At 43.0% G+C, this 13,010-nt stretch overlaps 2 protein-coding genes across 5 annotated transcripts in view; one reads left to right on the plus strand and one right to left on the minus strand.

Annotated features, from left to right (window-relative positions):
* The window catches only part of LUZP1 (leucine zipper protein 1), an 81,038-nt gene that overhangs the window by 43,704 nt on the left and 24,324 nt on the right, over positions 1 to 13,010 (plus strand). Inside the window, exons 2-4 of one of the 4 annotated variants that reach the window (XM_033841591.2) lie at positions 7,619 to 7,683; positions 8,534 to 8,639; positions 11,858 to 11,966. The gene's annotated coding sequence lies outside the window, so the exon portion shown is untranslated. The remainder of the gene's footprint in view (positions 1 to 7,618; positions 7,684 to 8,533; positions 8,640 to 11,857; positions 11,967 to 13,010) is intronic. The other 3 variants (XM_073794460.1, XM_033841578.2, XM_033841583.2) reach the window with 3 other exon arrangements.
* Positions 5,593 to 6,029, minus strand: LOC109550456 (large ribosomal subunit protein eL43-like). Its single transcript, XM_033838647.1, has one exon. The coding sequence runs from the start codon at positions 6,004 to 6,006 to the stop codon at positions 5,593 to 5,595; it is 414 nt and encodes a 137-aa protein (XP_033694538.1). The 5' UTR covers positions 6,007 to 6,029.

The raw sequence follows: 13,010 nt of genomic DNA on the forward strand, positions 1-13,010 counted from the left end.
CAATGAACGAAAGGAGCCAGCTGTACAAAGGGAAAAGGGAGCAGTGCAAAGGCCGTAAGGCAAGAATGAACAGTGTGTGCGCAAGGAACAGGAAGTGAGGAGGGGACCTGGTAGGAAATGAGGCCAGAGAAGTAGATAGGGGTCAGATCATGTAGGGCCTTGTAGGCTACGGTGAGGACTTTGGATTATTCTAAGTGAATGGGAAAGCCATTAGAGATTTTGTTGTTTTTAAGCAGGATAGAGTCTTGTTCTGATTAAATTTTTAGAAATTAATTCACCATTATTTGGAGAATGGGGACAGTTGGTAGTAGGGAGGCTTAAGGAGAGGCTATTGTAATTGGTAGGGTGAGAGTCCAGGAGCTTGGACTAGGGTGCTTAATAGCAGTGTAGAGGGCAGAGGGACAGATTCAAGAAAATTTGGAAGTAGAGTTGATAGGACTTGCTGATGGATTTGCATGTGGGATGTGAGGGAAAGAAGAATCCAGGATGATTCCAGGTGTTTGGCCTGGACAGTTGGGTCAATGGTGTGGCTGTGGACTGAGATGGGGGAAGATCTGAAGAGGAATGGGTTTGGGGAGAGAAGAGTAAAAGGTGAAGGCCATCAAGCATATGAGAATGTATGGATTTGTGATGTCAATTAGACGTCTAAGTAGAGATGTTAGGTAGCTTGTTGGATATCCTTTTGGAGTTCAGGGGGGTCAGTCCTGGAGGTAAAAGCTTTGGAAGTCATTGATATTAAGTCATGGTACTGGATGAGATTATCCAAAGAAAGGAAGGGTACAGATAAAGAAAAGAGGTCCAGGACCGTCCCTTGTCAAGCAGAGGAGAAGGAGCCAGCAAAAATGAATCAGGGAGAGCCAGGGGAGGAGTAGGAAGAAGATCAGGAAAGTGTGTTATCCTGCATCCAAGGAAGAAAGTGTTTTGACGGAGAAAGAGTGTTTATTTGTGTTAATGCTATTTAGAGGTCAAAGAGGTGACCTTAGAATTTGGTGATATTGAGGCCTTTGACCCTGAGGAACAGTTCTAGTGGAATGTTGAGGATAGAAGCCTGGTTGGAGTGAACTGAGAGAATGAGAGGGGAGGAAATGAAGAGTGTAGACAACTCTTCCAGAGGTATTGCTTTGAAGAGAAGCAGAGACGTTGGGGCTGGAGCAGCTGGAGGAAGTGAGCTCAAAAGAGAGTTTATTTCAGTTTTTTTTGGTCTTGTTTTTTAAGATGGGTAATTCTAGAATCTTGCTTCTCAAATGTGGCCTCTGGATCTAATCTGTCGGGGATCAACATGTGGTAGTACTGTGTACGATTTGTACATAGCTTACTTCACACGTGACTCACTATTTGGGTTCACCAACTTACTGGTCTACCATTTGAGAAGTCCACTGATCATATGCTTGGATGTTGCAGCAATGTCACCTTGCTACACAAATGTCTGTATGCTTACTCTCAATTTCTGTACCTATAACGGTAACAGTTTGTGAGCCAGTGCTGGTTTGTGGACCACACTTAAGAGTAGTGCCATTCTCAAGCATATTTGTATGCTGATGGGTATGAGTCTGTAAAGAGAAAAATGATGATGTAAGAGAGAGTGGGGATAACTGCATATGAAGATAAGAGGGGAGGGCTTCCCTGGTGGCGTAGTGGTTGAGAGTCTGCCTGCCAATGCAGGGGACACGGGTATGTGCCCCGGTCCGGGAAGATCCCACATGCCGTGGAGCGGCTGGGCCCTTGAGCCATGGCCACTGAGCCTGCGCGTCCGGAGCCTGTGCTCCGCAACAGGAGAGGCCACAACAGTGAGAGGCCCGCGTACCGCCAAAAAAAAAAAAAAAAAAAAGATAAGAGGGAATTGGATCCATAGTAGATATGAAAGTTTGTACTTTATATACTAACAAAGAGTCTTCATTGTAGCAGTAGAGAAAGCAGAGTGCTCGTGTGTTGTTAGATTTGGAGTGGAAGATGACGGTTTCATGTTGCTTCTTGGTGGCAAAGTCATTAGCTGATGGGAGCTGGAGGCTTACTGAAAGGGAAAAAGATGTGAAAGAGTCATTTTGGGGGAATAGAAAAGTGAACCTACTAAGAGAAATGCAGCGGGATTGCTGGCAGCATTGAGGGGGCCCGTTTGAAATTTGTGGTGGTAAATTTAAAATGATACCAGTCAATGTAGTTATATTTTCTCTAGAGATACAACTTTATTTCAACTTTATAACTTTGCTGCTTTGGTGTAGGCCTGGAGAGGTTGTTAGTTTGGTTTAACAAGGATTGAAGTTTTACTAGTTGAATATGAAGAAATGAATTAAAGTTGTTTGCAAGGGACTGATTATGAGGGAAGTGAGGACACCAAGCGGGGGCATGGAATTCGTTAAATTACTTAACTTTATAGTAGTATCTGTTCAGTACTGATAATAGTATCTGTTTCACAGAGTTGTTACAAGGATTAAATTCATTCATATAAATTACCTAGAACAGTGTCTGGCACATAGGAAGTGCCCTGTATGCACCCAGTATTGTTAGCTATTATCTCTCCTGGACCACAGAACTAGCCTCCTTACTGATCTCTTGGCATCATCCTTACCTCCTTCCATCTGTTGTCCATACTAAAGCCAAGGTGATCTTTTTGAAATGTACATACGTTACATCTTTTTAACACTTAAATGACTTAAATTATTTGGGTAGTTTAATAATAATTTGGGCTCCAAAGGCCTGCATGGTATGGCCCTCTCCAGTCTCATCTCTTGTGTCTATTGGTTCTCCCTTCTTTGGTTATACAGATTTACTTTAGTTCTTCAAGCTCACTGTACTCCCTCTTCTACTTGGAACATTTTACTGCGAATTGGAGCCTTCCTAGACCTCCCCCAGTGGGTCACTTTCTATTAATTGTACTTCATAGATTTTATATTTAATATGATTCTTCAGTCAGTGCTTTTCTGTTGTACTGTACAAAATGCCTTGAAGACAGTCTGTTTCTATTCACTGTTTTATCCCCAGTGCTTGTCCCAGAGCTTGATGCACGGTCAGTCAATATTAGAATGAATGAATGAATGAATGAATGAATGAAAAAACGAACAAACTACCCATCGACCTCATGTAGGTTTGTGATGTTTGGACTGTGGATCAGGACTGACTTTTTTGAGGGTGAGATCTGAGAGATGATTCCTTAGAGAGGAGGTATAATGGAGAGGAGAAAGCAAAATTTGGGGCAGAAATATGTAGGTGAGAATCCACTTATCAGTTATCACTTATCAGCTATGTGACTTCGAACCTTTAATGTTTCCTCATTTATAAACTAAACATGATGGTATTTTCCTGATAGGTTACCATGAAGATTAAATTAGGTAATAAAAGCCCTTTGGTTCCTTTCTCCTTAGGGTGATTTCTGTGACTTGCTGTTTAACTACATTTGCCATTACTTGCTGTAATCCTTGTGGCCCCTTGATACCCTAATTATAGACTTCTAGAGGTTAAAGGCAGCCAGCATGTTCTTCTGATTCAGCCAACTTTGTTAAAGCAGGTGAATAACCAACAATCTCAGGCATGTGGTTCTGTTGCTAAACCCCACAAACATGGGCTAATTGCAAGGATGCCTGGTCTCAATTACAACCTACTGGTTAGGGAAGGAGACAGCAGAGCCAGGTGGCCTCCTTGAGGGCCTGCATTTACACAGATATGCTGATCACAAATGAGTCTTATCAATTGTTTATTAATACTAAGTTCTTAAGTCCTTTCTTTCCAATTGCAATCTTGTTTATATTTTTGGGTCTATGTTGGGTAAGGCTTCTTTAGTGAGGTGAAGAAACGCTGAAGCTCAGAGATGGGATTATTGGGTGCCAGTCCTGCCTCTGTTTCTAGCTTTCCTAAAAGGGTCACAAGTCTCTCAGTCTGTTTGCTCATCTGTCATATGGGGAATAAGAGTATCTTCTTCTCATCTTAAGAGGTACATGGGTAAAAAGTTATCCTGGGAGAATTAGAAAAAGAAAGACATTATTTTAGTAGCCCTCCATCATAGATAAGTGTTGAAACCTCTGTTATTAACACAATTTAAGAATTAATGACAGGACTTGAGAAAAGAGCACTTGCACTGGATTCTCTTCCCTGTGGGCAGGTGTGTGGGTGGGGAGGAAGGGCATGAGAAAAAGGCAGGGTTTACAGAAATGCACGTGTCTTTTGCAGCTGAACTCCAACATGGTAACCTGAGTGTGGGACGCTGGTCAGTGGTGGTGCCATGTTAGCTTCTTTCGCCAATCCAGGTGGCACTAGGTTGACTCTCACCAAGCTGCTGGTACTCTTCAGCTCCAGACCACCGACTGGTCCCACCCCATCCTGCTAGCAGCCTGTTTACCAGGTTGGATTTTTGTTGAAGAGACCACATAGGGCAGAAAAAAATGTTAAAAATCCCTCCTGGCTTTTTTCGCCAACAATCCTGAGAATGCTACCTCAGCAATTATAGGGGAAAACATGACGATCTCCTTGCTTCTCAGTACGCACAGTGGGGCACTAGATTTGACTCTTAGGACCTTGGATATTATGGTTATCTCAGGTGTACATTTTTATCCTGCCCTCTCATTTTCTACCTTTATACTTTCTTCTTTGCTTATATTTGAAAGAGTTAATTAGTAGATGAGGGGTGGCCTGGTCCAAAAGAATTGCAGGTAATGGTTTCTCTGTGATTCCTAGTCATTCTGGTTCTCTCTGATACCTATTTTTCTGATAACAGAAAGTAATCATTGCATACACTTAGGTGAAAGGCCTGAGGGTGGTTTTTCTAGAGACTGCGGATGACCCAGTTATTTCAGTTTGATCTACAAGTTTCATTGACTCTTTTCTCTGTCATCTCCATTCCATTCTTAAGCTTGCCCATTCAGAGAATTTTCAGATCCTGCATTTCTGTTCTAAAATTTCCACTTAAATTTTTTTCAATTTCTCTGCTTTTAGTAGATGTTATAATAGCTGCTTTAATATCCTTGTCTGATAATTCCAACATCTGGGTCATCTTAGAGTTGCCGTCTCCTGATTGTCTTTTCTCTTGCAAATGGGTTTAATTCTTTTAGTTCTTTATGTAATTTGGGATTGTGCCCTGGACATGGGTGCATGTGAATGTTATGTTGTGGAGACTCTGGCTTCTGTTGATGTTTTTGTTTTAGCAGATAGTTAAGTTGGTTAGACTCAAAATTGCACGTTCTGTCTCACCTGTGGTGGGTGGCAGTTCAAATCTCAGTCCAGTTCTTTTGTCCTTAGCTGAGGTCCTTGGACTCTGCCCCATGTGGACATGGTTCAGGGGTCAGCTGGAGATTGGGCAGAGTGTCTCACAGAACCTAGGCTCTCCATCTCAGGCTCTCTTCTTTCTTCTTCTTGTCTGTGGCTTCTCTGGTCTCTCTGCCTTCTGGACAGAAAGTCTAGGGTTTAATTTTTAATTGGATCTTCAGCTGGACAACCCTCAGGTCAAAGCTCCAAAAATGGGGAATTCTTCCCCTGCCAGTCCCTTCTTCCAGTTTTTAACTTTTCTAAAGTCTGCCAGCCATTGTTCACTTCAGATAGTTGTTTTTTATATTTTATTCAGAGTGTTTAGTTGTTTATCTGTGGGAGGAGTGTACTGGAAGAGAACTACCCACTAGCATTTTTATCTATTATCAAAGTGTTTTGGGAACAAAAGTGATATACATTTAAGAGAGTTTTTTTTTTTTTTTTTGTTACATAAATTAACCCATTTAGGCTGCAGTGTTTCAAATGGTGGTGCTTCTGCTGGTCCTTCAATTCCTTCACTCTTCTGATGGCAGACTTTACTGTGGCGGCAGAAATGGTGTTGTAGGTCCAGGCACTACCAGCTACTGTTTTCATGCAGGAGCCACAGTGCCAAATGCCCACAGCTCGTCTCTTCATCTTGGCTTTGACACAGAAGGAGCAAGTGTGCTTGGCGTGCTGGCTGATTTCAGTTTTCTTCACCCTTTTCCTGAGGGAGGCACCATAATGGGTCCCATATTTACCCACCGTTCTGACCTTCTTGGTGCGTTTAGCCATGTCGCCGCAACCTAGGTCCGAGCCCAGAGAGTAAGAGAGCTTTAATCTTCAATCAAATGAGGATGGACTGATGCATTTCCTTAATGTGGCTTGTGAACTATCTCAGGTGGACTCAACCGGGTTCACTTCAACCAGCTTTGCAGCCTTGGGCCAGTCTCTTCTCCTTGCTGGGACTCATTTTCTCCTCTGGAAGATGAGGCAGTTGGGCTCTTCCGTGATCTGTAAGGGTCCTGTTATCTCTTCTTCTAGACAGAGAGCACATGCACACAGAACCCTCACTATCACCGCCAGCAGTAATAGCCAGGAGCACCAGAGGAGATGCCTGGGGCAGTGATGTGGCTGGATCCGCTGGGGTGAGAGGCTCTGAAGGGGCAGCACTACAGAGTTTGAGGAGTTTACAGTCATCCTTTGTCTCTGGGGACAGAGGACCAGGACACTGAGGATGCAAGAAGTAAATGACATTCAGAAGCAAAGGAAAGAAATCATTTGCCCTTAGAAATAAGGAAAGGCTGTGTGATAGTTGAAAACAAATCAGGATCATCTGGAGTTCCTGTTTGTTTGATTTTTGGCAATGTATTCTATCCTGTTTTGAAGAGAATAGGCTCCTGGGCTTTATTACTATGCCAGCAAATTTGGCAGTAGGTGGAGGGGGCAGCAGCTTTCAGTAGAGGTGCTGCTGTCACTGTTAGGAGTTTAGAATTTTTATGTAGGAAAGGTTCTAGGCTATGCAAAGGAAGGTAGGTGTGTGTGTGTGTGTGTGTGTGTGTGTGTGTGTGTGTGTGTGTGTGTGTGTGTGTGTGTGTGTGTGTGTGTGTGTGTGTAAGGTGGGTGGAGGGGCAGGGCAGAAGGTCTGTGGGCCAGTCCTGATGCTGTTTGAATAGCAACCACACTTAATCTGCGTAGACTGATTGTCTTTCTGAAGTGTGTGGTGCGGGGAGAGAGAGCTAAAGCTTCTGCCATGCCCACCCAAGCCATCCCTTGGGTGCTGCCCCTGGTACAGATCCTTTTTTCTAGCTGTTTTCATTGCTTATCAATAATTCTTCTCTCTTAGGTCTTAACTGGCTTGAGACTTCAAGCCTTCGTCTTTTTTAAAGCCAGTTTTAAAAAGCTATCATTTTATTACTTCTTCATCTTAATTCTAGCCTTTTCTAGCTCCCTAGGAGGATGGAGGTAGGGGTAGATTCTGTATCTGTATGTATGTTACGTGGTTGGTGGTGGAGGTGTGGAAATTGGATTAAAGGGACCAACAGGGCTTCCCTGGTGGCGCAGTGGTTGAGAGTCCGCCTGCCGATGCAGGGGACACGGGTTCGTGCCCTGGTCCGGGAGGATCCCACATGTTGCGGAGCGGCTGGGCCCGTGAGCCATGGCCGCTGAGCCTGCGCGTCCGGAGCCTGTGCTCCGCAACGGGAGAGGCCACAACAGTGAGAGGCCTGCGTACCGCAAAAAAAAGGGACCAACAGCCTGGGAAGGAGGTCACAGGGTGGTCTGTGGGATATATAAGAGAGGGATGGGCAGTTGTCATGAAAGGAGGGGGATAGTGTGAGTGTAAGACGATGTACAAAAGCTTTAGTTTTGCCACTAGCTTAGAAGCCATTTTTCTGTTCTTCCTCAGGACTGGGATGGACAGAAGTTTGACCCAGATCTTCCACCTTCATTTACTCTTCTCCAATGTTAGGGGTAAGATTCAATGGGTTAGGAGGCTTTTCAGCCCCCCTGGAGAAAGTTTATTACAAAACCAGGGGTAAAGTTTGCAGACAGGCTCTGTTTTTGTTCTAATTGATATTGAGTAGTTCAGGGCTGTTTTGAGGACCAAGTCTAGAAGGCACCCCAGTGAGAGTCAGCATGATGACTTGGCTTTTTGTAGTTGGACAGACTTGGGTTTAAACCCTGCCTGTCACTTACTCACAAGCTGTGAGACCTTGGACAAGTCACTTGACTTGTTGAAATTTAGATTCTTCATCTATAAGGGGGTAACATTATTGTGTTATTGTCTGGTGTAAAACATAAAACATATTGCCCAGGGTGTGGTGGATACTTCACAGATGTTTGGTTTTATTATTTTTTTCCTTACACATATTCCAGAACATCTTATTTTTAGTAGAATCCCAGCTTTAGCCCTAAGCAATTGTGTGACTCAGCCTTTCCAAGCTTTAGTTTCCTTCCTTAAAATGTGGGCATTTAACTAGTTGATTTCTGAGATCCTTCCTGAATGTAAGCTGTCATACGAATTTTTAGACTATTGGGGAATGTATAGGTCTGTTAATTTTAGGAACAACAATGTAGTCTGTCCTGGGACCATATCATCCAGTAGGAAAGGGGAAGTCTCCTAGAGCCAAACTCCCTCTCTCCCCTGAGGAGAGAGATAGCCAGCTTCCTTCAGAGTCAGGATCTGCACGCAGATTCTCCCTTATCTCTTTCTGACACTGCAGTGTATGTGAAGGTCTTTGGGAGAGGCCTTTGGGTCAGCCCAGTCTTGGTGCAATTCAGGTTTTACCTATCTTTTCCCTTCTGTTTATATTCTCTCCAGGTCAAGAGGCAACTGCCATTAAAAGATAGTGAGTGACTGTTGCCAAGACAACAAGCATCAGGGGAGCAGCCAGAAGCATTGACAGAAAGCCTAAATTACCTAAATGGTAAGTATGTTGTACAATGTTGTAGAGCCACACTGATAGGATTGGGTGGTTTCTGAAGTCTCTACAATTTTACCACCATTACAAGAGAGGGAGGAAAGTCAGTATTTGTTGATGACCTATTCTCAACCAAGTACTGTGTTAAGTACCTCACATGTTTTCTCATTCAATCCACCCAGCCAACCTTCAGAAATAGGCCTAGCTACCATTTACTGAACACTTACTATATGCTAGGCATAGTCCTGTTCGACAGACATTATCTCCCTTAATATTTACACCAGCACTATGAGGTCAGTGCTGCTATTTTCACCACAAGGAAGTGAGCTTAGAGAGGTCAAATGACTTCTCCAAGTTCATACAAGTAGTAGATGGTAGGACTAGATTTTAAACCTGGGTTATTTTCATTGCACTATAATGCTTCTCTTTTGTGAAAGTTACTTTTTTTTAATTTATTTATTTTTAGAAAGTTACTTTTTGGTTGAGGCAGTGACTGACAGCTAGTTCCTTTTCCTAGCCCTTTCCGGATTGTGTATGCCAGTATCTTATTGGTGTTGTTGACTGAGGCAGTGGAGAGTACTAATGAAATAGAAGAAACTAGAGCACTGAGTGGCCAGAGGACCTAGTGGTCTTGGTCACCAGCGGTAGCTGTTTAATAGTTAGAACAAGGTTCTCTGGGAAGGAAGAGCAATGGGGCAACCAGAGAATGAGTCTGGGAAATGGGTTCTAGGCGTAGGAGTGATTGGACATAGGAAAGGAATCTTAGCAAGACCTCTCACTCTCATGGGAACCCCTCCTGGAAACAGGCATAGTTTGGGACAGGCTCTTCTTGAGGGAGTGGGAAACTTTGAGGCAAATTCTTGCCCTGTTCGTTGGCTCAGGTTTCTTGTTCTGTTCCTTTCCCTGGAGGATTTTTCCTACCCCAGGGAACTGGGTAGATAATGAAATTCATTTTTGGTTGGGTGGGGTGGCAGCCAGTATTCATTTGTTCATTGATCTTTCTGAGGGTACTTTAGTCTCTCTTTATTGGAGCACCAATGTTTTTTCAATATACTTGGTGAATTTGGGAGGGGGCAGTAATCATTTTCATCAACAAAATTTATTACACATACCTCTTATACATAGAGTGTTTTGCTATATACTGGGACTTATGTTCTGATGGTACCACTTACCACGTGGCTAGCACGGTTCTTGGAGCTAAGTGTCCAGCCTTAAACAAAACAGGGAAAAAATCCTTGTTCTCAAGGATTATATTCTAATGGGTAGAAATATTTTAAAAAATGAATAGCTAGATGTAAATAAATAAGTAGATAAATAAACAACACCCATAGGTGATAGTTGCTCAGAAGAACCAACAGCAGGGTAAGGTGGTAATAGGGAGTGATGGGGAGCTGAGAGATTGTTACTTTATGTAAGGTCATCAGGGAAGTCCTCTGATGAGGTGATATTTTAAGCCAAGATCTGAAAGAAGTGAGGAACACACCCAGGGAAATACCTGGGAGAAAAGCATCCCAGGCAGTGGGAACAGCTAATGTAAAAGCCCTGAGGTATCAGTGTGGCTTGTTCTGTCCAAGTCCCGACAGGGCCGCTAGTGTGCTGGAGTGGAGTTAGTCGGGAAAGAGCAGTAGGGGATGAAAGCAGAAAAGTAATGGGACTCAGATCACCTAGGGCCTGAGAGCGGGGGTAAGACCTTTGGAGTGGATTTTATTTATTTAAAAAAATATTTGTTTGTTTGTTTGTTTGCTGCATTGGGTCTCAGTTCCAGCACACAGGATCTTTTGTTGCGGTGCGCAGGCTCTTCGTCGCAGTGCGTGGGCTTCTCTCCAGTTGTGGCGCATGGGCTTCTCTCTAGTTGTGGCACGCTGGCTCCAGAGCTCATGGGCTCTGTAGTTGTGGTGTGTGGGCTTAGTTGCCCCGCGACATGTGGGATCTTAATTCCCTGACCAGGGATCGAACCAGCGTCCCCTGCATTGCAAGACGGATTCTTAACCACTGGACCACCAGGGAAGTCCCTGGAGTGCATTTTATTCTGAGCGAGATGGGAGCCACTGGGGAGGGGACAGTGGAGGAGAGACATGATTTGACTTACGTTTTAAAAGGCTTATACTCTGTTTGCTCTTGGGGAACAAGACTGTGGAAGGTGGGGTAAAGTGGGCATCAGCGGAAGCAGGGAGACCAGGTAGGAAGCTTTCGCCTTCGTTAGGGCAGGGATGGTGGTGGCTCAGACTAGGGTGGCAGTGCTGTGTAGCCAGAAAGGAATGGTTTCTGGACATATTTTTTTTGAAGGCAGAGTCAAATTCTAATTCTCTCTGTAGAGATGTTTGATTTATCTGGAGTTAACCTCTAGGTCACATGGGCTTGAGGGTATCATTGGAAACTTGACAGTGATCTCTGGTAAAATTCTAAACCTGATTGAGCGAAGGATAAGAACACAGGGATGACCGTAGAAATCACTAAGAGTAACTCAAGCTAACTGATAATTTTTTTTTCTTTAAGTTTTGCTGTGATTTTACTTAAATTGTAAAACCAGTACAAGTTTGTTATTGAAATATTAGAAAACAAAGGAAAAAAATCATACCATCCAGGGGTAATTACTATATATATAGCACTTTGATGTATATTAGGGCAATTCGTTTTTGAAAAGGTTCCTAGGCTGGGGTATCAGGAATATGCTACAAAGGTAATATGTCTTAAGTGCTAAAATTAGGTATTTAACATTTTCTCATGTGATCCTAAGACAAAGAAAATTTGGGGCTGGCTTGCATGCAAAGGATATACAAGTACTGATTAATGGATTGATGTTTATCTAGACGGGTTGTTTTTAGTGGCATTCTGGAGGGCTGTTCTTGGTTATATTTTGTTTAACAATTTGAAAATCAATTTGGATGAAGATACAGAAGAGACATGCCTGTTAGATTAATAAATAGTGAGTGAATGCTTATAAACTGGAAGTTGTAGAAAATACTTAGACAATTGAAACTATTGATTGAAACCAACTTTCAAATTGAAATGAAAAAAAAAGGTAAATAATGTAAGCTTAAGATGGACCAATCAACCAAAAATAGTAAATGAAAAATTTCAGATATAAACAATTTATAAGTTTTGAATTGCATGCTCTTCTGAGTAGCGTGATGAAATCTTGCTCCGTCCTCTTGTCCAGTTGACCCTTGAACAACGCGGGTTTGAACTGTGCGGGTCCATTTATATGCGGATTTTTTCTATAGTAAGTACTACAGTACCGCACGATCTGCAGTTGGTTGAATCTACGGATGCAGAACTCAGGATACAGAGGAACTGCATGTATGGAGGAACTGCCTCTATGAAGGGCCAAGTGTAAGTTATACATGGATTTTGAGTGCTCGGAAGGTCGTTGCCCCTAACCCTCACATTGTTCAAGGGTTAACTGTATAGGAAAAAACATAATACATAGAGGGTTCTGTACTGTGTGTGGTTTCAGGCATCCACCAGGGGTCTTGAAACATATCCCCCGTGGGTGAGGGGGGGATACTCTATCTAGAGGTTTTAGGGCTGTGCACTTTTTGTTGGGGGAGGGCCTGTTTGAAAAGTCTTCAGAAAACTGCAGTGACAGATGATCACCGTCAGAATGGTGCAGGGGAGGCTTGGAAGGAAGAGGAAAAGGGAGAAAGGGGGAATTCTAAACTTGGTCCTCAAATATTACCGCCTCAGCCTCTGCACTTGCTGTGAGATTTCAAGGGCTTCTCTGTTGCACTCAACCATATCAGTTACCTGCTCTGCTCCTCCCCTTGTGCCTGTCGTGTCAGTACTGCTGAGTTTCTTAAAGTTCCCCAAATGCAGCATTGTTTTGTTTGCCTGCCCTCCCTTCCTTCCTCCCTGTAAACAATTACTTTATACCCTTTATGTACCACTGTTCAAAGTGCTGGAGAGACAGCAGTAAAAAACAGCTGCAAATACAAAAAAACATGCCTGATCTCATAGATCTTACAATCTAGTAAAAAGAGTCACACGGTAAATAAATTCTCAAGCAATTAAGTGGTAAAATGTGCTAAGAAGGAACAAGTAGAATATCTTACCTTAGAGCTGTCTGAAGATGAAATGAGCTGCCTTGGGAGGAAATGAGTACCCTTCCTGTCATTGAATAGGAGCTGAATGACTACTTGCTAGATAATTTCTTCATTGAGTGGGAAGTTGGATCAGATGATCTCTAAATCCTTTCCAACCTGGAGAATCTCTACATACTAGTTGGGCTCCCAGCCCTGAGGTTTGCATATCTAAAATACATGAATTTGTGATTCTGGGAAAAATCTTTTTAAGTCCAGAAATTAAATAGAAACACTCAAGAAGTGCTGGTGAGATGTGGACAGCTGAAGGTTTTAAGACAGGTAACTAGAAATTGTC

This window comes from Tursiops truncatus, chromosome 1 (genome assembly GCF_011762595.2).
Source record: "Tursiops truncatus isolate mTurTru1 chromosome 1, mTurTru1.mat.Y, whole genome shotgun sequence".
Taxonomy (NCBI): domain Eukaryota; kingdom Metazoa; phylum Chordata; class Mammalia; order Artiodactyla; family Delphinidae; genus Tursiops; species Tursiops truncatus.